We start from the raw sequence: 21,785 nt of genomic DNA, 5'->3' as shown, positions 1-21,785 counted from the left end.
CAGCCTTAGTTTTGGCGGCAAAATCTGGAAACAGTAACAGCCAACTAGGGTTTCTCTCGTGCTCTCTCCTTTCGCAGAAAATCACTCTGCGATTCTGAATTCGTCGTCTATTATGTGAGAATTCCTCCAATTAGGGCTTCGATGGAAGCAGCAGTGACTCCAGCTGATTCTCCAACCGTGATAAAACCTATAAACAAAGGCGCGGTTCACAGAATCTGCTCCGGCCAAGTGATTCTGAACCTCTCGTCCGCTGTAAAAGAATTGGTCGAGAACAGCTTGGACGCCGGCGCCACCAGCATTGAAATCGCTCTGAAAGAGTACGGCGAAGAGTGGTTCCAGGTCATCGACAATGGGTCCGGCATTTCACCCAATAACTTCGAGGTACTTTTGTGTTCTTTTTTCCAAAAAATGGGGTGCCTTATTATTTCTAGTAGGGATTTCGTTTGTCTGGTAGTGTAGCAAAGCGCAACTTTTATTTGTGAACAGAGATTCTGATCCTGTTAAGTCCTTTTGTTTGAGTTCAATAGGCGTTTTGTTGATGGGACTTGAGTTTCTCTCGCTCACAGTATCTTGCATTGCTTAACTTTGACATGAGAACATGGTAATGGAGTAGCTCATTGCCAAAATAGGATTCGTTTTAGCTAGAGCGTCCAAATCCGCTATATATTTGATACGGGTCTGCCGTACAGAATATCATGAAATCATGCATGGAGATGGAACGAATGCGTAAAGGTCTTCTCTTGAAACATAACCAAATCTGATATATTTTACCCTGGTTCACCCTAATGCTAACACTATGGCAAATGCATCTATCATCATTAATACATGATAAAGATTCGAATTTGTAGCGATTGAATTCAACCTATGGTTCAACATGAGAAACCTGTATGAATATGACCTACATGTCCACTTGAATTATGAGCTACAAGTCTTTTGACTTTCATTTGGGCCATGGCAGCCAGTGCCTAGGAAACGAGAGTTATCCCTACAAGTTTGAGCCATCCAATGCCGATTGTCCTCCTAATTTATAGAAACAGAGGATGTTGGGTTATCACACAAAAAGATATAGAAAGAGGAGAACAGCAAATATTCATTATCGTCACTTATTTGAGAAAAACTTTCTCCATGAAATTATGGATAGAAGATGTTGAAATTCTGCTCACTCAGTAAATCCATTTTGGAGGAAAAGTAGTGTATAATGCACTTAGTTGTTGAAATTTCTGCTCATTTCTTTTCAATGCACTCGTATTTCAGCCAACTTTGGTTTTTCTAGAGAATTTTTAATTTCTGTTATTGTCATTAATTGTTCATTGCACAGCGTAGCATATAATTATTGTTTTCAAATTATTGCAGGTTTTGGCGCTCAAGCATCATACATCAAAATTATCTGAATTTCCTGATCTTCAGTCATTGACCACATTTGGCTTCAGAGGGGAGGCATTGAGTTCTCTTTGTGCTTTAGGGAATTTGACTGTTGAGACTAGGACAAAGAATGAGTCAGTTGCAACACACTTGACTTATGACCATTCCGGCTCATTGGCAGCTGAAAAGAAAACTGCACGTCAAATTGGTACCACAGTTACTGTTAAGAAGTTGTTCTCCAATTTACCAGTGCGAAGCAAAGAATTCAAGCGCAATATCCGCAAGGAATATGGGAAGCTTATTTCATTACTGAATGTAAGTTTCTCATATATGTGACATAAAATTTTGTGTTTTTCTACTTGTAAACAAAACTCCATTTTTTGTATTTAATCATGATTGTGCTCTGAGTGCATTCCTATTATCATCCTGCCATTGGACAAAACAATTATGTGCATCTGGCTATAAGTTTCATTTTATTCATAGTTGTTTGTCATCCAAGGCATTATTTTTCAATTTTCAGGCCTATGCCTTAATTGCAAAAGGCGTGCGGTTAGTCTGCTCTAACACAACAGGGAAAAATGCAAAGTCTGTGGTTCTTAAAACACAAGGAAGTGATTCCCTTAAAGATAACATCATTACAGTGTTTGGCATGAATGTCTTTAACTGCTTAAAGCCTGTGAATATATGTATATCAGACAGTTGCAAGGTTGATGGATTCCTTTCCAAGGCTGGACAGAGTAGCGGACGCAACTTGGGAGATAGACAATTCTTTTTTGTAAATGACCGACCAGTGGATATGCCTAAAGTCAGCAAGCTGGTGAATGAGTTCTATAAAGGTGCAAACTCCCGGCAATACCCGATTGCAATCATGAACTTTACCATTCCGAAAGGAGCATGTGATGTCAATGTAACTCCTGATAAAAGGAAAATATTTTTTTCTGATGAAAGCTCCATACTGCATGCCCTGAGGGAGGGTTTACAGCAGATATATTCCCCAAGTAATGCCTCTTATTCTGTTAATGAAGTTGAGGAGCATACTAAGGAGGCATATAGCTCTGAGTTGCATTCTCCTCATGAGAAATCTGCTGTGTTCTTAAAACAATTATCTCCAGATGCCAGTGATCCCAAAGTTATTAAGGAGGATGTCACAGAGAGTATGAGTCCCCTAAAAAATGTTGAAGGCACCCAGCAGAAATTGCATGATTTAGAAGGATCAATCCAAAATTGTAATGACAAATTCATGGAGAAAGATTTTACTCTTAGAGTTCATGGCACCAAGAGGGCTGACAACTGTAGGCAATTGACTGGCCTCCTCAACAGTTCTAAAACCAATCAAATTTCTTCTCCCTCTACACGAGCAGTTGAGAATAAAATTGTTGCCAGTACAGATTCCAGCAGTCGTTCAAGCTATGTTCAGTCCGCACTCAACAAATTTGTGACTGTCAATAAAAGAAAGCATGAAAATGTTAGTTCAGCATTATCTGAACTGCCTGTTCTTAGAAATGAAACTCTTTCTTGTCCTTTAAGGGATAGTGAGTCTAAAAGGCAGTCTGCAGTTTCTAGATCCTCAGCTGGCAATGATTGGGTGGATAATTCTGTTGTCATGAATGAGAATGAGCCTTCCAAGTATCTCCGAGCAGAGAAGATCCTTGGTAAAATTGGAAATCCACTTTCTTCTGGAGGCCATCCTAATGATGCAGAACCCAGAAAGGTGTGTTTATTTATTCTCTAGACTTGCTATTCTTTTCTTTTTCTTTTATTTTTATCATTGGTATTTAATCTTGTTTCCTGTCAGCTTTGATAAACGCATCTTAAAATGATGTGACATAAAAGGCCAGTATTAGGGAAAAAATCTTCTTTATATTTCAATTTTTAAATCTACATTTTTTAGGAATTTTATTTTAAATTCTACATCAATAAGATTCAATGATTTTCTTGCTATAAGATGTGACTGACTTTTTTCTTTTGCAATACTTCTTTAATAAATAAGATAAATTTAATTGAGTATTAAAGGGTGATACCCTAGAACATATGAAATATACAAGGGATACACCTAACTAGCAAAAGAAAATCAATCTAGAAAATTCTTAAAAGTAGTAATAGAAGAAGCAACACTATGGACCAGTATCCAATGATAAATGGTGTTAAGAAAGAATGACTTGAGCGTCACACCCAAGTGTGGCCTGGTGGCAAAACCCAGGCGCAGCTTGGGTCATGCCTAGTCTCGCCTAGGTCAGGTGAACCAGGCAAACCCAGAATTTTCATTATTTTTTTAAAATGATTTTCGGGTTTTTTACACATGGAATTCAATCGTCGGGGCTGATGTGGCATATTTAACGGACTATTAATAGTGGACCAATGCAAAATCAAAACGATCAAAACTAAAAACTGAGGGAGTAAAACGTTCAAAATTAGAGAATAGGGACCAATTTGTCCAAAAGGCAAACCACATATACTATTTTGGTATTTAACGCAAACAAGAATGTTGTGATTACCCGTTACTTTTCGCTAGTAAAGAATCATCTCATGCTTAAAGTTTCCCTCATAAATGTTAACTAAAAGCCCATTTCTTTATTATCTGTCACTGCTTAACGAATAGAGCAACAAGCTGTTTTTTTTTTTTTTTGCTTTCTTCTTAAGTGTTCCTCAGTGCTTAATTTTACTTCCCAAATTTGTAATAGGTAATTGTCTCAAATTTAGAAACAGCTCTATTATAAGTTCATCTGGTGACATGACCAATCAATGACAAGCTTTCACTGATCCTGCATGACATGTTAGGTTGGATAACATGTTTGAACAAAAGATCTTTGATTTATGGCTTTATTTTTATTTTTTACGTCCTTGAAACTCTGGGTCTTGTGGTAGATATTATCTACAGGTAACCCTAGATGTAATTCCTATCCATTGTAGTCTATTTTTTTCTTACTTTTTTTTTTTATTGTTCTATTTCTGATGAATTGTATCAATCAGGAACTGGTGGATCAAGAGATAGCGGTGCCTTCTTCTATTACAGTATCAATTGATTCATCTAGCAAGGATCTCAACCATGCATCTGTAAGATTTTTCAATTTTAACTCCTTTAGATCCCTCTGGTTCCATATTAGATTCTACAAAGCCTTCTTCTGGTGCACAGATGTGTTCCACATTGCAATTTAGTTTTGAAGACTTGAAGGCAAAGAGGCAGCAGAGGCTATCCTCATTCCAGTTTAATGATTACAAACCTGGAATAATGAAGAAGAAAAGGTCTATATAGTGAATCCATTCAGAAAAGGAAAAGCTATGATTGTGCTCTGTTTTTAGCTGGACTGGAATGTTAATGGTCTTTGACAGGTGCTATGCTGCTGCAACTCTGGAGCTTTCTCAGCCAGATAATGAGGATCGAAAGGAAAAGGCTTTAGCGGCAGCTACCACTGAATTGGAAAGACTTTTCAGAAAGGAGGACTTTGGTAGAATGAAGGTGGTTGTGCGCATTGTTCATTATTTATATATTCTCATACATTAAAAAATTAGCTTGAGTTTACCATTAAGTGGATCCAAAAAAGAGAATAAAATAGAAAGTACCTGGCCAGTTTACTTGCCTGGTTGACTGATCCTTTTGCATTTTCTGTTTTGATGCAAAAGACTTATCTTGTGATAAATAAATATTTTTACAAGTCATTTCATCCTTTTCATGGATAGACACATATTTTGACACACTTGATATAGACTTAATGGGTCTGGGTTTGGCTTCTTTGACGATAGTCCAACTTAATCTGTGTGATGAGTGATTTTCTAGTTTTTCAAAACACAATTTTAGACCCACCTTAATAATGCAAGGCATTTTGTATGTTCCAACTATGATTAATTGGTTTTGACCAACCTTTGCTTCTATATATAGGTAATTGGGCAGTTCAACCTTGGTTTTATTATTGGGAAGTTAGATCAAGATTTATTTATTGTGGATCAGGTAAGTCCCTTCATTCTTGTGAATCCTTTTCTATATTTTCTAAAACACAAAGTTTGGAATAATAGAATCTAGCATCATGATTATGGGTGGTGGAAGTTGGAACTCATTATTATGGCTGGCTAAAACCAATGATGTGACGTAAGATGAGAGTTGAGTATGAAAGGAGAAGAAATGGAAATATAAAAGTCACTTCTGCTTAAATAAATGTATACGCTTTTTTCTCTCCTTACTCTTTTTTCTTTTACGTTGACGTTGGTGGTTATGGGTGTTTGGCGGTGATCTTTTTCACTAGAAAATGTCCTCCATGAAGCGTGTTGTGATTGAGTCTAAGCTTTTTGAGGTGGGTAGGGATGGGCGATATGTATTCCTGATTGAGAAAGGGTGGAAATGTGTGAAAAATATGAGAGTGGGGGTGGGGACTGCTAGGTGGTTTTGTAGAGCTCTGGAGGGTGGTCTGAAGGCAGCAGATAGGGGCTTCTACTCTGCTCATAGGGATGGGGACAGGGGCTATATTGTGCAAAGCTGTTCCAATGCTCGAGGGACTTACATGGTTCTGGCGGAGTATGGAGGTGGTGGGAGAAGGAGCTTCATCTTTATCCCTGAAGGCAGAGAGGGTAAGGGTTGGAGGAACCTAATGGTGGTGTTGTAGGAAATTGTTAAAGGAGATGTTTATGTTTTGATGGCACTTGCGGAATCGTCGTATGGTGCACCTCCGTCGTCATTCAGGGAGGCGTTATTAGGTCGGCATGAGGGGCCTCGTGTTGCGAAGAGGGCAGAGATGACAAGATTGCCCAGGTCTGGTGGAGTTCCATCTCCGAAGAGTGGTCAGTGTCGTGACGATAATGGCAAAGATGGTGTTGGTCCGAATAAGGAAATGTTGGTAGAGGCCTTACCTGTTATCAAAACTCAGTTGGGAGAACTGAATGATATAGTTGGTTGGCTGGAGCACAGTGTTTTGGGGCAGGATACGGACTTCCCAGGGGCTTAGGAAAGGGGCAAGCCTTGGGCCCAGTAGATGGGCCTCAGCCCAAGGACTTACTCAACCCAGCAGGAGACTTCGTCTGGAGAAAGAAACCGAAGACAGTTGCTGACCCATTGGTCTGTGGGCCCAAGTCAACATTGTCGATGAGGCCTCAGGTGGTTTTGCCAATGGTCTTGCTTCAGGCCGTCGATCCATTGACGATAGTAATGACGCCGATGAGACCTCTTCCAGTGCTCGGAGTTCTTGCACAAAGCCATATCGATGGAGCTCTTCCTCCTTTGGCAGTGGGATTTACACAGACAAGCCCGACGGTGGTCGATGACATGGTCCCGACTCAGGTAATGCCGGCAATGGTGGTAGATCAAATTCTACCGTCGCGCGAGGAGGAGATAAAGCAGATTTCGTCTACGTTTTGTAGTTTTCAAGAAGCCGACTCCCAGAAATCGCCGATACATAACTTGGAACCCACATTTCTTCAGTTGGGTCTCTGTTCTACCTACGATGACCATCTTGAGGTATTATCGGAAGAAGGGGAAATAAGGAGTGGGGATTTCTTGGAAGATACATTGGGGGGTTACCGCAGCGACTCTTGGAGGTTAAAGTGGACTTCTCGGATTCTCTTGCAGTGGACAATGAGGGCATTGTAGTAGAATGAAAAGGAAACAATCTGTTTGGGGGTGAGGGAGACGCAGAAGTAAGGGAGCCTTTCCCATTGTACTGTTCGTTACCGAATGATTTTGAGTTATCTAAGTGGGTATTCTAAACGGTAAAGGACATCCAACATGTTGTGGGTATGAAGTGTGTGGGATATGAAGAGCAGTTTATGACCCTCATGTCCATTGAGGAGAGTCATGCTTAGTCCAAGAAAGCTGATTCTAAGATAATTGGTCGTTGAATGAGCGTAGTTCAAGCCGCGTTAGGTCCAACGGGAAGGGGTTGGTTGTTTCTTTATGTAGCCAAAAATTGTGTCTTGGAACGTTCGTGGGTTGAACGAGGCTTATAAATGTCTACGCATAAAAAATCTACTTCGGGACTGGAAGGCGGATATCGTCTGTTTACAAGAAACCAAAAACTGAAATTGGTGAATAGAAAACTTGTGAGAAATGTGTGGGGTTGCCCGTATGCAGATTGGGCTTATCTAGCTTCGGATGGGGCATCGGGCTGTATTTTGGTGATGTGGGATAGAAGGGTTGTGGAGAAAATGGAGGAGTTTATAGGGGAATTTACAGTGGCTTGCTCTTTTAAGATGGTAGAGGATAATTTCTTGTGGGCTTTTGTAGGTGTTTATGGACCGAATGCTAACAATATTAGAAGTCGTTTGTGGGATGAGTTGGCTGGTATCTATAGCTGGTGGGATCTTCCTTGGTGCATAAGAGGTGATTTTAATGTAGTAAGGTTTCCTAGTGAGAGATATGGAAGTACTCGAATACATTCAGCCATGGCTGAATTTTCAGAGTGCATTTTTTACCTGAATCTTGTTGAACTCCCTCTAGTTGGTGGTCCCTTCACCTGGTCTAGCAGTCAAACTTGGCCCTGGTTGGACAGATTTTTAATATCGCCGGACTGGGAAAGCCATTATCCGGAGGTATGTCAGAAGAGACTGCCGTGCCTATGCTCGGATCATTTTCCCATATTATTAGATGGAGGTGGTATTCAAGGAGGTATTCGTTATTTCAAGTTTGAAAACATGTGGCTTTAAAGCGATGGCTTCATGGACAAGGTAAGACATTGGTGGTCTTCTTATTAGCTTTATGGTACCCCCTCTCATATTCTTGCTGGCAAATTGAAAGCGTTAAAGGAAGATTTAAAGTTTTGGAATTTTCAATCTTTTGGAAATATAGGGAAGCAAAAGAAAACTCTAATGGAGGAATTACAGCATCTGGAAAGGATTATTGAGGATAGGGCTCTTACCTCAGAGGGAGTTTCGCGTAAGGCAGCGCTGCCATCAAAGTTGGAAAGGGTTTTAACTTTAGAAGAGATCTCTTGGCGACATAAGTCAAGAGCACTTTGGTTGAAGGAAGGGGATCGAAGCACAAAATTCTTCCATAAAGTGGCTAACTCTCATAAGAGAACTAACTCTATTGAGATGCTAAATATCAATGGTAGTGATTGCACAGAGGCCCCTGTGATCCAGGAACATGTGGCGAATTTCTATGACCATCTATTTACAGAAAATGAGGCCTGAAGGCCCAAACCAGATGAACTTGGTTTTGAGTCCATTGAACCATAGACAGCCTCCTGGTTGGAAAGATCTTTTGAGGAAGAGGAGGTATTGGATGTGGTCCGAAAGATGGTGAATGATAAAGCATCAGGCCCTGATGGCTTTACGATGGGGTTTTTTCAAACATGTTGGGAGGTGGTGAAAGATGACATTATGAATGTGTTTCAGGAGCTTTTCTTGGCTGGGAAATTCAAGAAAAGTCTGAATGCTATTTTTGTTGCTTTGATCCTGAAGAAATCTAGAGCTTTGGAATTGAAGGACTTTAGACCCATTAGCCTCATTAATGGGATATATAAAATCATTTCAAAGGTGCTAGCTAACAGGTTAAGGGTGGCAATTGATAAAGTAATCTCAAAGCCACAAAATGCTTTTGTAAAGGGTCATCAAATGCTGGACTCGGTCTTAATAGCCAATGAATGTCTGGATAGTAGATTAAAGTCCGGCACTCGAGGTATTATTTGTAAACTAGATATAGAAAAAGCATATGATCATGTAAACTGGGAATTCCTCTTGTACTTACTGAAGAGATGTGGCTTTGGGGAGAGGTGGTGTATGTGGATCAGATGGTGCATTTCAACAGCAAGATTTTCAATCTTGATCGATAGTAACCCAGAGGGTTTTTTCAACAACTCTCGAGGCTTAAGACAGGGTGATCCCCTGTCCCCCCTTCTATTCGTTATCATCATGGAGGTTTTGAGTAGGATGTTATCGGCTTGGTTAGTCATGGTTTTATGGCTGGATTTTCGGTGGGTGATCTGCAAAGGGGCTTTATCTCAGTCTCCCACTTATTATTCGCAGATGACACTTTAATTTTCTGTGATGCAGAGCAAGACCAACTTAGGGCACTGAAGGCGCTTCTTTTTTGTTTCGAAGCAGTATCAGGTTTGAGAGTTAACTTCAATAAATTAGAGTTAGTGCCTGTCGGGAATGTCAGTTTTCTCGGCAGTTGGCTAACACTCTTGGGTGTAAGGTCGCTTCTCTCCCTATGACATATTTGAGGTTACTATTGGGGGCTGCAACACGGGCTTTGTCTATTTGGAACACAGTTATTGAGAAAATAGAACGAAGATTGGCTGGGTGGAAGAGACTGTATTTGTCGAAAGGAGGTTGGGTGACTCTTATCAAGAATACTCTCTCTAACTTACCAACGTACTTTCTATCTTTATTTCCAATTCCAACTAGTGTGGCGACACGAATCGAAGAACTTTATCGGGATTTCTTATGGAGTGGGATGGGAGATGAATTCAAGTTTCACCTAATCAGTTGGGATAAGGTGTGCAAACCAATTCCTTCAGGTGTGTTGGGGATAAAGATTTTGAGAACTTTTCATCGGGCATTGCCTGGGAAATGGCTTTGGAGATACAATTTGGAACCAGAAGCTCTATGAAAATTAGTGGTTGATTGCAAACATGGTAGGATTAGGGGGGATTGGTGCACTAGAGAGGCGAATGGATCCTATGGGGTGGGGGTTTGGAAGCACATACGACGTGGATGTGGGGTGTTTTCTCGACGTACTAAATTTATGGTGGGGGAGGGCACTTGTATAAAATTTTGGAGGGACATATGGTGTGGGGAGGAGGCTCTAGCGGACGCTTTCCCATCCGTTTTTCGTGTGGCATGTGATCAAGAGGCTTCAGTGGCGGATCTCATGGTTCGTTTAGGGGATCAAGTGTATTGGAATGTCACCTTTAGTAGAGCAGCTCAAGACTGGGAACTAGACAGTTTTGAGGCGTTTTTCAGTCGAGTGTACTCTTCGAGGATGTCTGGATTGCGAGAAGATAAGCTGTGGTGGAATCCGGCAGGTAAGGGTGTTTTTTCGGTTCGCTCCTTCTATAAGTCCCTTACTTTGCTTCCGAACACTCATTTCCCTTGGAGAGGATTGTGGAGGAATAAGGCGCCTCCTAAAGCACTATTTTTCACTTGGACAGTGGCTCTGGGTAAGATTCTGACCACTGATAATCTACAGAAGCGCTGGGTTATTATTTCAGAATGGTGTTGTATGTACAAGAAAGCTGGCGAGACATTGGATCATCTTTTGCTACATTGTGAGACAGCTAGAGCCGGAGCGACGTGTTCATTCAAATAGGGTTAAATTGGGTGATGCCTACTACAATGGTAGAGTTATTGGCTAGCTGGGTAATATCGGGTGGTGCTCCACAAATCAAAACTGTGTGGAAGATGGTTTCTATTTGCATTATGTGGTGCATATGGTGGGAGCGTAACGAGCGGACATTTGAAGATTAGGAGCAGACAATAGAGGATCTTATAATTTTATTTTTCCGCACCTTATTTTTTTGGGCTATTGCTGTAGATTTTAATGGCCTAAATGTATATGATTTTCTTATTTCTTTTTTAGCAAACTAGATAGGTTTTATCTCTTGTATACTACCTTGTATACCTGGGCTTTGCCTATTCTTATTAATACTACCATTTACTTATAAAAAAAATAAAAGTCACTTCTTTTTTTAGGCAGATCGCTTTTGGCACTAGCTCTTTTTTTATCCTAAGTTGTTTGACCCTAAGATTTTGGTGTACAAATTGTTTTCACTTTTTTTGTAGGCAAAATGCATTTGGCATTGGTTTTTCTTTTGGAACGGGGGTTGGCTTTTTGGACCTTTTTTGTTATGAGCAAGTCAATCTTATTAATAGCATAGAGAGGTGCCAACCATGTACACGAAAAGAATACATGAGAAACACACCAATAGAAGATGAAAAAGAGCAAAGTTCATAAAATCTACAAAACTAGCAAATTGAGAACTGTTGTGGGATGTCATCCAACTATGAAGAGATTTGAGCATATTGGCTTTCAATTCTAATTCCATCCTCTCGCATCCTCAAAGGTTCTAGCATTACACTCCTGCCAAATGCACCACATTAAGCACAAAGGAACCATCCTCCAAACTTCAATGTTTCTTGAGCTTCCCAAAGGGTTTTCCAAATATGCCGACATCTCTACCACTTGCTGGGACACAACCCACTCGAATCCAAAAAGACAAAAGATTGATACAAGTAGCTCCCTAGCCACCTCACAGTGAAGTAGGAGATAATCAATGCTTTCTCCACTCTGCTTGCTCATGCAACACCACTCCTTTATGATTCAGTCTTTTTCTCAAGTTTTCTGCTATAAGAAACTTCCCAAGGATTGCTGACCAACAAAAAAATGCTACCCTCAAATATGCCTAATTCCTTCATTAGCAATTCGAGGGGAATGAACCTCCGGCTTCAGGGATTGAGTGAATGGTAGAAAGATTTGACCTTGAATATCCCTTTTTTGGATGGAATCAAAGATGTTTCATCCTTCCTCTCCTCTTGCCCTTACAGGATATACTTGATGCAATAATGAAGAGATTTCCTCCACGTGGCAATCATGTGTTGATCTGATAAAAGTAATATTATACTGTAGCTTGTTGTAAGAAAGTTGTCTAAGTTCTGCTAATGAAACCTCCTTATAGCCTGAAATACTAAACTGGAATGCTACCTTCAAGGGCTGATTTCCTCATCAAACATCATGCGAAAAATCTAACCTTCAACCCATCTCCCACCTCAAAACCAAAGAAACGGGAAAACCCCCCAAACTTCTAATAACATTCCATACTCCAAACCCAAAGGCCAATTAATCTCATTTGAAGCCTATGTGCCCCACACACTACCAAATTTGGCTTCCACTATCAGCCGCCACAAAGCCTCCCTCTCTATGGCATACCTCCATAGCCATTGCCGAAAGGAACTTTGGTAAGCATGATTAAATTTCTATCCCTGCCTAATGAGATTGAAGTGCAGATCTTAGACCACTTGACATGGTGGAGCTTGTACTCGTCATTGACTTCACTCCACAAGAAGTCCCTTTGAAGCTTCTCAATTCAAGGGGCTATCCCAATTGGGATTTGGAAAAGTGGCAAATAGTAAATGGGCAAATTGGATACATTGCTCTTTATCAAAGTGACCCTCCCATTTGGATTTTGCTTTGGCAGGCCCAAGTACTTCATAGGTAAAGATGACACCTTGCATCCTAGGATACTGGCCAATCCTCCAATATCATCGGCTGCTCCAATCAGTTGGGACTTGCTTTTATGTGGCCTTTTTCTTAATTAAGGGTACAAAGGCCTTCCTTTTTATTCTTTGGTGGGGGGCCTTTGTGTTGGGGTGGGGCCTTAGGCAATTGCCTAAGCCACCTAGGCACTGAGTTGCCACTGACCCTTTGTATTGAACCATAGCTCCTTGTAAATGCTCCTTTATTCAAGTTTTCTCCATTGCAGTCACAGACTTTTTCGATACTCTTTTTTTATATTAAAAAATATTCTGTGTTTTCAGCATGCTGCTGATGAGAAGTACAATTTTGAGCATCTTTCTCAATCAACCGTCTTGAACCAACAGCCTTTGCTCCGGTGAGAAGTTCAACTGTGTCATATAGCTTCCTCTATTAAACATGCTTCTACTTGAAATGCTTAATGATTGGTGTGATATCACTATAGTGATACTGCATAGAAAATATATGTACGTTTGCTAAAAGCATTTACTTCACTTCCCTTCTAAAATATAATCTTTTGCAAGAAATTTGGTATCCACTTTATAACCTTGTTTGTATTTACCATTTACTAATGCTCTGTCTGATAAGATTGACAGGTCTCTTTTCTTCATGGGTTGCATTATGCAATGGGATTTTTTCTTTCAATATGTTTATATATCTGTAATTTTGCATTGTGAGGAAAGCAAAGGGAAAATATCAAGCTAAATGCATTATATGTTTCCAATTATGCAGCTATTTTCAAGTTCCAAGTTAAATGTTCATTATTTGACATTTGATGTTTAATGCAAAAGTTCAATCATGTAGTTCATATGAAGATAGATAGCTTTGCTTTTTGAGCATGCTCTATATTGTTGTTATTTAAGAACCTAGAGGAGGTAGGATGGGCAGTTGGTCAGATCGTCTTCCATTGAAAACTATTGTGCAGCTATTGGAGACCTGTCACTCATCCCTTTCTTTGAACTTCTTGGCATATGAAAACACCCTATTCAGATGGTATGAATAGATTGAAAAATTCTACTCATCAACCCCACACACCATACACCATACATAATTTTTATTTTTTTCTCTTACAAAATGTGTGGTGTATGGATGCAGAGTAGAAGAACTCAATTAGTTTAGGAAGAATAAAACCAAAAAAAAATTAATTTAAAAAAAAAATTAAATAAAAATAAGCGTGGTGTGTGGGGATGATGAGTAGCAAAACTTGAATGGATTATGTTCAGTCTGGATCTACTAGAACCTTTGGAATTCAAATGGTATCCAATATATCTGCCATTCAACTTTGCATTTAGCTTGTCTGTCAATGGGGATGGACTAATTATGGTGTTGTGGTATTCTACAAGTCATTGCTCTGAAGAATCTTTGTGCTAAGGTAGATTTAACTTTTTGAGTGATGTGTTTGACTTTAATAATGCATTAAAAGGTTGTAGTTGATTGTCTTCCATGCATTTTATTATTATTGCTTGCGTATTCTATTTGTGCATTTATTATAACTTGAATTCTAAATTTTTGCTCCCAAAATTATATATATATAGGCCATTGAGGTTGGAGTTATCTCCTGAAGAAGAAGTGGTTGCTTCAATGCACATGCACACAATTAGGTACTACCTAAGCTGCTTATGTTTTATTTACTTGTGTTTCTTTAAAACTGTTAATTTACGGCTGAACCAATAGAATAACTTTGTTTTGTTCATATTTTCTTAGGCTGTTATGAGTTATGGCACTATAGTTATGAGGCTTCAACTCTGTTTGGGAGCAAATTTTTTAAGTCCTGCGAGAAATCTATAGTAGTTCCTGGAGCTGTAACTTTGGTTGAAAATAGAGGCACCTGCCGCATTATGACAATTATGGTTGTCAAGCATGCTGTGACTGTCAGTACATATCAGAATAAGAAGAGAACTTAACTGTTGTTTGGATTTTTATATGAGGTGCTGGTGAAATTGCCGAGGATAGAGTGACGGTCAAAATTAGGGTTGAAATCTTTGTAAGCAGGGAGGTCAAAGTATTGACTGCATAGGACCCCGAATTCAATCAAAGTTTGTAGGTGTTATAGTTCTTTAAATTTCTTCCCTTTACATCAACTACAAAATCCCTCGTCAACCCTATTGTTAATTTGTTAGCATCATCACCTTGATTTTCTTTTAGGAAAATATTCTCCAGCTAGACATACCTTGCATACGCATATCCACGTCAAAATTTCAGACACATTAGTTCTATTCCAGATATGCAAAGCCTATGCAAGCATGCATGCTGAACACATACATTTGACTCATTGTAACATATACAAACATGCCACTTGAGTTGAAGCACATGCTGATTTATAAATTCACATAGCAGTAAGATTTGTGCTTCACTTGTACTTGGTTCTTTTCTGTGCTTTTTGTTTTGGTTTTATCCTTATAAATACACATGCTAGTTTTTATTGTCTGATTGCAATATGGGTTCTGGTCATTTCAAATTTCAGGAAAAATGGCTTTTCTTTGGATGAGGATCCTCATGCTCCACCTGGACGACGTTTTATATTAAAAGCTGTTCCATTCAGTAAAAACGTTACTTTTGGAGTTGAAGGTTGTTGTTAGCTTTCAGATTTTTCAAGTTTGCAACTGTGAAGGCCTTTTTTTGAATGTCATGACCATATTGCCAAATTTGTTACCATGAATTGACATGCAATACTATTGCAAAATCTTCTGATAAAAGTGCTTGCATGTTGATAAAATGGTGTGCAGAGGACATTGACTTTTATTTTCTTTTTGAAACAGATGTCAAAGACCTGATTTCTACACTTGCTGATAGCCAAGGGGAATGCTCAATAATTGGTAGTTACAAAATGGACACTTACGACTCTGTTTGCCCTACAAGAGTTCGTGCAATGCTGGCATCACGTGCATGCAGATCATCTGTTATGATTGGGGACGCACTCGGTAGAAATGAGATGCAGAAGGTGAACACTCTAGAATACTCACGATTGTGTCGAATTCCGCCTACCCCTTTCCATGTCTCTCTGTGAAGCATCATCTTTTACTGCTAAATTCCACGCTGGGACTGGGGGGTACGGTACCGATGCATTTTCACTTCAACCTACGTGATTTCCCAAGCCTCCTCTAGTCACATTTGGAGTGTTTCGTTGCTTACACCATTCTGTCCTCCCAATTTTCAGCATCATCAATTTAAATATTAGAGATTGAGCTAAAAAGAGTTACATTCGTTATCTGATTGATGTTTCAGATACTCCAGCATTTGGCAGAGCTGAAGTCTCCTTGGAATTGCCCGCATGGTAGGCCCACCATGCGACATTTGGTCGACTTGACAACCATTCATAAAAGTTCAGAAGAAAAGGATGCCAACTTGTAATGGATCTATCTTCCCGTGAGTATGCATAGGCGTGGGTGTTTATCTAACTTATTTAGTACAACTTTATAAATCCATGTAAAGATTTCTCATTCACCCCATGTAGAGACGATCAATGTATATAATATTGGGGCTGGGGTTTCTGGATTCTTCATCAATTATCAAACAGTTTACACATTTGAGATACTTCTCGAACCCTGCAGCGTTTGCACTAGGGACATGGACATATATGTCAGTGGATGTGCCTGTCATATTCTGGATTCTGGCCTTCTAGCCGTAGGGGTGAAAATAGAACCGATCGGTTCGGTTCAGTCTAAAACCGAAACCAAATTGATTGATTTTTTTTTTTATCTATATAAAACCGTCCAAACCAACCGACTAGGGGAAGAAAACTGGCCAGTTCCGGTCTGTTTTGGGTGGTGCAATGAGAGAGACATGGGGCAGCCAGACCAAATGGAGGTAAGTGTAGTGAGATCGGCGTGCGATTGCAGTGAGAGAAATTGTGTTGTTTCTTATTAATTTTTTTTTTAAAACTTAGTAATAAAATGATCTCTTTTAACTCATTTAAATTAAACTGCATTGTTTTATATAAGAATAAAGTAATATATATATATATATATCAATATATCAATAGGTTCACTGAAATTGAATCGACCGATATCGGTTTCTATAATTTTGGAACGTCAACCGACCGGTTCTCCACCAGTTTTGATAGTGGCCGATTCCGGTTGGCCACGATCAGTTTGGATAGTTCTTGTTCATGCCTACTTCCAGGATTCATAGAATAGATGAAATTTTGGTTCTTGGCATTTGATGTTACGTCGTGTGTGGGTTTAGGATTGACTCGGTCAAACTCGACTTCATCTTTATTCGTTTATTAATGAACTTTTATGAATACATAAGTACGATTGATTATTAGATTTAGCAATTTAGATAAGTTTGAGTTGATTCGGTTAACATTCATGAACACTATCGGCATTATATACAAGGTAAAACGAGACTGTCGATATAGATATGTTTATATCTATATTGAGATTAGAGAGTCAAAATTGGTTCTCAAATTAGTCAACTCGAGCTTGTTCAAAATAAAAATAGGTCGACTGTGAAGAAAAACGTAATTTGATAACAGAACCGCTTCTAAGCGGTCAAGCTGTTATATGAAGTAGAGCAGCCCTCCTATCAACTGCTGCTACGTTAGAAATCACACAATAATTTCAATACTCTCAACCACACAGAATAGATCATTTGCCAGACACAGATTTCACCCACGAGCCCCTCCCTTGCATCTTTTCTTCTTCCCTCTTCCACCGATCACAAACCCACCATCCATTTGCACCAATTTCACCTCCTCGAACTGCAATCGAAAATTAATAAAAATCCCTTCACTTGTGAGCTACCTGAACTGCGAAACCCTTTTCTCCTACAAAACCCCTTCCCCAATATTTTAAACACCGACTTTTGTCGAACAGTTAGGGAACTTAAACAAGTTTCATAAAAAAAACACTAGCCGAAGTATTCAAACATTGACTTTCGTATATATACATGCAATGTAAACAAGCCATAAGTATTCAAAGATCAAAGAGAAATTTACGTATAGATGTCAGAAATCGAAAGCAAATGCAGAGGCAAAGAAATGTTATGGGTTGAAAGCAAACTTAAGAAACTTAGAAATCAAGTTTCTACGAGGGATGGCCATGCATGCGAGAGTCGCCCACCATCGTTCGCCTCTTTTGTATAGTTTCTGGACCTTTCCAATCGATATAACTTTCTTTTTCCTTCTTTCGCAATTTATCTTGGTACGATCGAAATTCCATAGACACGTATAGTTTTTGGACCCTTCCAATCGGCATTACAATACCCTCAAACTCCTTCAAACCGGTCAAGCTCCATCGCAACTCAGTGGCAAGACTTTCGTTGTGATGGGTGCTTTGGTGGAAAATGAACGAGGGCACAGGAGGGAGGGTTGTGTTGAGTTGTTGATCAGGTGTAGATAAATGCGTAGTATGTAAAATAGAAAACTTATGTGGAGGGCTGTTGATTGAATAAAAACAGCCGAACCAGTTTGAAGGATTTCTCAAGCCTCAAACTGAGCTTGCATTCAAATAAAAATTACACATAAAAAGATTGAATATTCCTCATTCGTATGAAGTCGATTTGCTTACGTGGGATAGGTCTTTGTGGGTTAGTGCTTAAGGTTGTGGTTTTTTTTGTATAGTACTTGAGAGTTGATCCAACATTTATTATTTAAGTACAATGAATAAAGCCATGCTTATTTCACAACTTGTTTACGATTTTATTTTAAATATAAATGTTTTTGTGAAATAACAATATTCTTACCTGTGAATATTAATGTTAGTATTTATTATAGAATATATTCATAATATTCTAATATATATATATATATATAGCAATATGACTTATTATCTACTATAGTTAGTTTATTGTGTAAATCAATTAGTATCATATGACTTATTCTCTACCATAATTTCTCAAGTTTCATTTACATATAAATAGGAACATATGTTTTGCATTCAAGAACAATTGACAATAGCAAAAATGTAGCCATCAAAGTCCCTCCCCCTCATTCTCTCTCTTCTCCATCTCATTTATCTTATTTTATTTTATTTTCTACATGGTATCAGAGAACACCCGTTCATGATATATCTCATATAATCATTTGTGTCTATATTCCATCTTTTTATTAGTAGGCGTGTTCCTTCACTATGGTATTTACATAATACACCATGTCCAGTTTAATAATCTTTTAGCACTTGACAAGTATGGTTCTTACACTCATGTTACGTCCCTTTTTCAATCTCCTTTTTCTCATATCATACTACCAATTGACCGAGTAGTTGTTGTCATTTTGGCATGAGAGCCAAAGATTTTCTAGTGTCTCACATCATTTTTTTTTTTCGTTTGTGATAAGTTTGGAGTCAGAGTTGATGTTTCCGACCTCTAACTCAGTTGAAGGAAAATTTTTACTTCGACTCTGACTCTTCGAACGGGGGTTGGAGCTCCGACCATTTATTGGGCTAAATGAATGCCCTTCTTCGACTTTTGGGCTCACCAAAGCCCAATTCCGAACCTATAAAAAAATACTAAAAAAATAAAAAAAAAACTTAAATACAATAGTTTAAAAACTAAACAACATATAGCCATAAGTTATAACAGTCTTATTTATTACAACATTGATTTAGTCTTTAAAGATAACTACATAAATATTAAACACGGATTTCACTCAAATTTGAATGGTCCATTGGTCATACCTGAAATGAAGATAGAAAGTTGCAATCAATAAAGGAAAAAAACTAATAATAAAAAATTGAACACAGTAAAAGTAGAATTTGCTTCTCACCAAGAAATGGAGTTCTCCATTGTCCATAGTCTCTCAACTCCATCCCAACTCTTAAGGGGCGTCCGTCTTAGACCTTTAGTTATTGACAATTATGTTAGAGTTTACAAGTATGCCTATAAAATCATAAAAAGTAGAAGTTAGAAACATTGAAAATAATTAAATAATCATTTAAAAGCATATAAAGTTATCCGATTCAAGTATATAACTTTCGGCATCAGCACCAACGGTATCTAGTCCAATGGGCTTTTCACTTATCTAATTCTGTGTGCAAATGGACCTCCACTGTTGATGGTGACAATGAATTCCGATAAGCATCCAACATGCAACCTCCAGTGCTAAACGCCGACTCCAAGGCAATCGTAATGACACAAATGGCTAGCACATCTTGGGCTATATGGGAAAGGACTGGATACTTGGTGGAATTAACCTTCCACCAAGTTAATAACTGAAATATACCACTAGGTGTCTCGACAACTTTCTTAAAATATCGTTCAACCTCAAATGTACACTTCATAATATTCCTCGTTGCAATGAGTTGACGATACTGCTGCATAATAAGATGGCCTGTAACCTCTCCGGATGGGTCAATATCCATCTAAGGAAGTTGTTGACCCGTCGGCCTCGAATGTGAGGAGCTACCAATTATGGATGAAGGCTGACAACTATTGTTGTAGTGACTATATAGGTCATCAACATCACTTTTTAGCACTCTAATAAATTCTGTAGCCTCCACTGCCTCGAGGACGGAATTTACCCAAAATTCTAGAACGACCAACTTATATCGGGGGTCAAGAATCACAACCACAAATAATAATCTATTTATCTTCTCAATATTCCTCAAATATTTATCATATTTGGTCTTCATCCTCATAGCCATAGCAGATAACAATACCCTAGAGTCAGCACAACTATTTTGCAAGTGGAAGTGAAGCCCCGAGAGCTTGTTGAAGTACAAGTTCGCAGTCGTATATTTGGATCCAGATATCGGCGTGGTTATGTCATAAAAAATTTTCAAAAATTAAACAAAGTACCTCACACTAGTCCAATCATGTGCGTTCGGCGCACCGAGCTCCTATTCGGCAGGCTCCAACAAAGCATACATCAGGCTCCCATCCTTGACCTCCATCAGCTCGAACGCTCTTTGATACTTCTGTGCCACATCCAACATCATGTATGTAGAGTTCCATAGAGTCGGAACGTCCAAGCACAACATACTAGAATATCCAATCTGAAGATCTTCTTCTATTACCTTAAACTTGGAAAGCCTTTGGGGGGAACCCCTCACATATCACACAATGCTGCGGACTGTAGTAATGGAATCATCAACATTTTTTAACCCCTCAACAACTATGAGGTTGATAATATGAGCACATCATCGAACATGAATAAACTCGTGGGCTCGAATGACATCATATTTCACCGTCGTATTCCTCTTGAATCAATCAATTGCTGTGTCATTGGCATTGGCATTGTCAATTGTAATACACAACACTTTTTGAATTCTCCAATCCTTTATACAATTATCCATCTTCGCCCCAATGGATGCACCTTTATGATCCACAATTTCTTTAAAACCAATAATTCTTTTATGCAAAATCCACTCACTGTCAATGTAGTGTACTGTGATACACATGTAGCAGATATTCTGTATAGACGTCCATGTGCCAGTCGTAAATGACACTCTCTGACTAGTGGTAATAAACATATTCTTTATCTCTGCCTTCTCCTTCTCATGCCTCTTCATACAATCTCGCATCACCGTATACTGCGATGGAATGGAAAATCGTGGCTCAATAGTCTGTACAAACTTTTGGAAGCCTCTTTTGTCGACTGTGGTAAAGGGTTTTTCATCAGTAATTATTATCTCTTCAAGAATGTCCCACAACATCTTCTCACTGTATTGAGAGATGACCAATTTCTTAGCCTATGTACCATCAGTGGCCGTAGAAGTTTCGTAACTGAGCTTGGTTTGATCAGTGGTCGCCAATCCCTTCGCGATCTTATATTGTTGGCAACCATTTAGATGTGCTATTAACACACTGGTGACTTACGTCTTCGAATGTCAACCACAAAGTTGCCCACAGTGGTGGTATATTGCTTGCGGGTTCGCACGATCAACATGAATTTTGGTGAAATGCTTCCATGTTCATGACATTTGTTTAGAAGATGGTGGTGGTTGATCATGCTCAATGAACATCTCGTCCTCTTCGTTGAACATATCATCATCCTTTATATCTACTAGGAGTCGACTACTCGTACAAGATGTAGCTGCCCTAGATGTGACTCTAGGGATAGAAGTACCCACCAGTGTAGGAGCACTGGTGGGTACTTTCACCAATGCTCCTACAACTCATTTAAGATGGAGAAAAATAAATTAGAAGCTAAATATAAACAAACATACATGAAAAGAGAATCAATTCATTAAAAGGCATCAACTCATTTAAGATGGAGTGTCTTGTGACCACCACAGTACTGATAAAGTGATAAGCAAAGATAATAAGCCAATAAGGTGACCAAGAAAAGCATTAAGGGTTGGGTTAA

The 21,785-nt window shown here is 38.9% G+C and overlaps 1 protein-coding gene across 2 annotated transcripts; it reads left to right on the top strand.

Annotated features, from left to right (window-relative positions):
- Positions 1 to 16,100, top strand: LOC108985658 (DNA mismatch repair protein PMS1). 2 transcript variants are annotated; one of them, XM_018958034.2, is made up of 12 exons: positions 1 to 381; positions 1,354 to 1,677; positions 1,883 to 3,073; positions 4,333 to 4,416; positions 4,496 to 4,605; positions 4,693 to 4,819; positions 5,240 to 5,308; positions 12,823 to 12,896; positions 14,074 to 14,139; positions 15,003 to 15,106; positions 15,298 to 15,479; positions 15,764 to 16,100. In XM_018958034.2, exons 1-12 carry the CDS (start codon positions 142 to 144, stop codon positions 15,887 to 15,889), a joined length of 2,697 nt encoding a protein of 898 aa, XP_018813579.1. In that variant the 5' UTR covers positions 1 to 141; the 3' UTR covers positions 15,890 to 16,100. The 2 variants fall into 2 exon arrangements, with proteins under 2 accessions (XP_018813579.1, XP_018813580.1); XM_018958035.2 differs by lacking the exon at positions 5,240 to 5,308.
- Positions 16,101 to 21,785: the final 5,685 nt, after the last annotated feature.

Source organism: Juglans regia, chromosome 8 (assembly GCF_001411555.2).
Source record: "Juglans regia cultivar Chandler chromosome 8, Walnut 2.0, whole genome shotgun sequence".
In the NCBI taxonomy this organism is placed as follows: Eukaryota; Viridiplantae; Streptophyta; class Magnoliopsida; order Fagales; family Juglandaceae; genus Juglans; species Juglans regia.
This window is presented reverse-complemented; position numbering and strand designations above follow the sequence as displayed.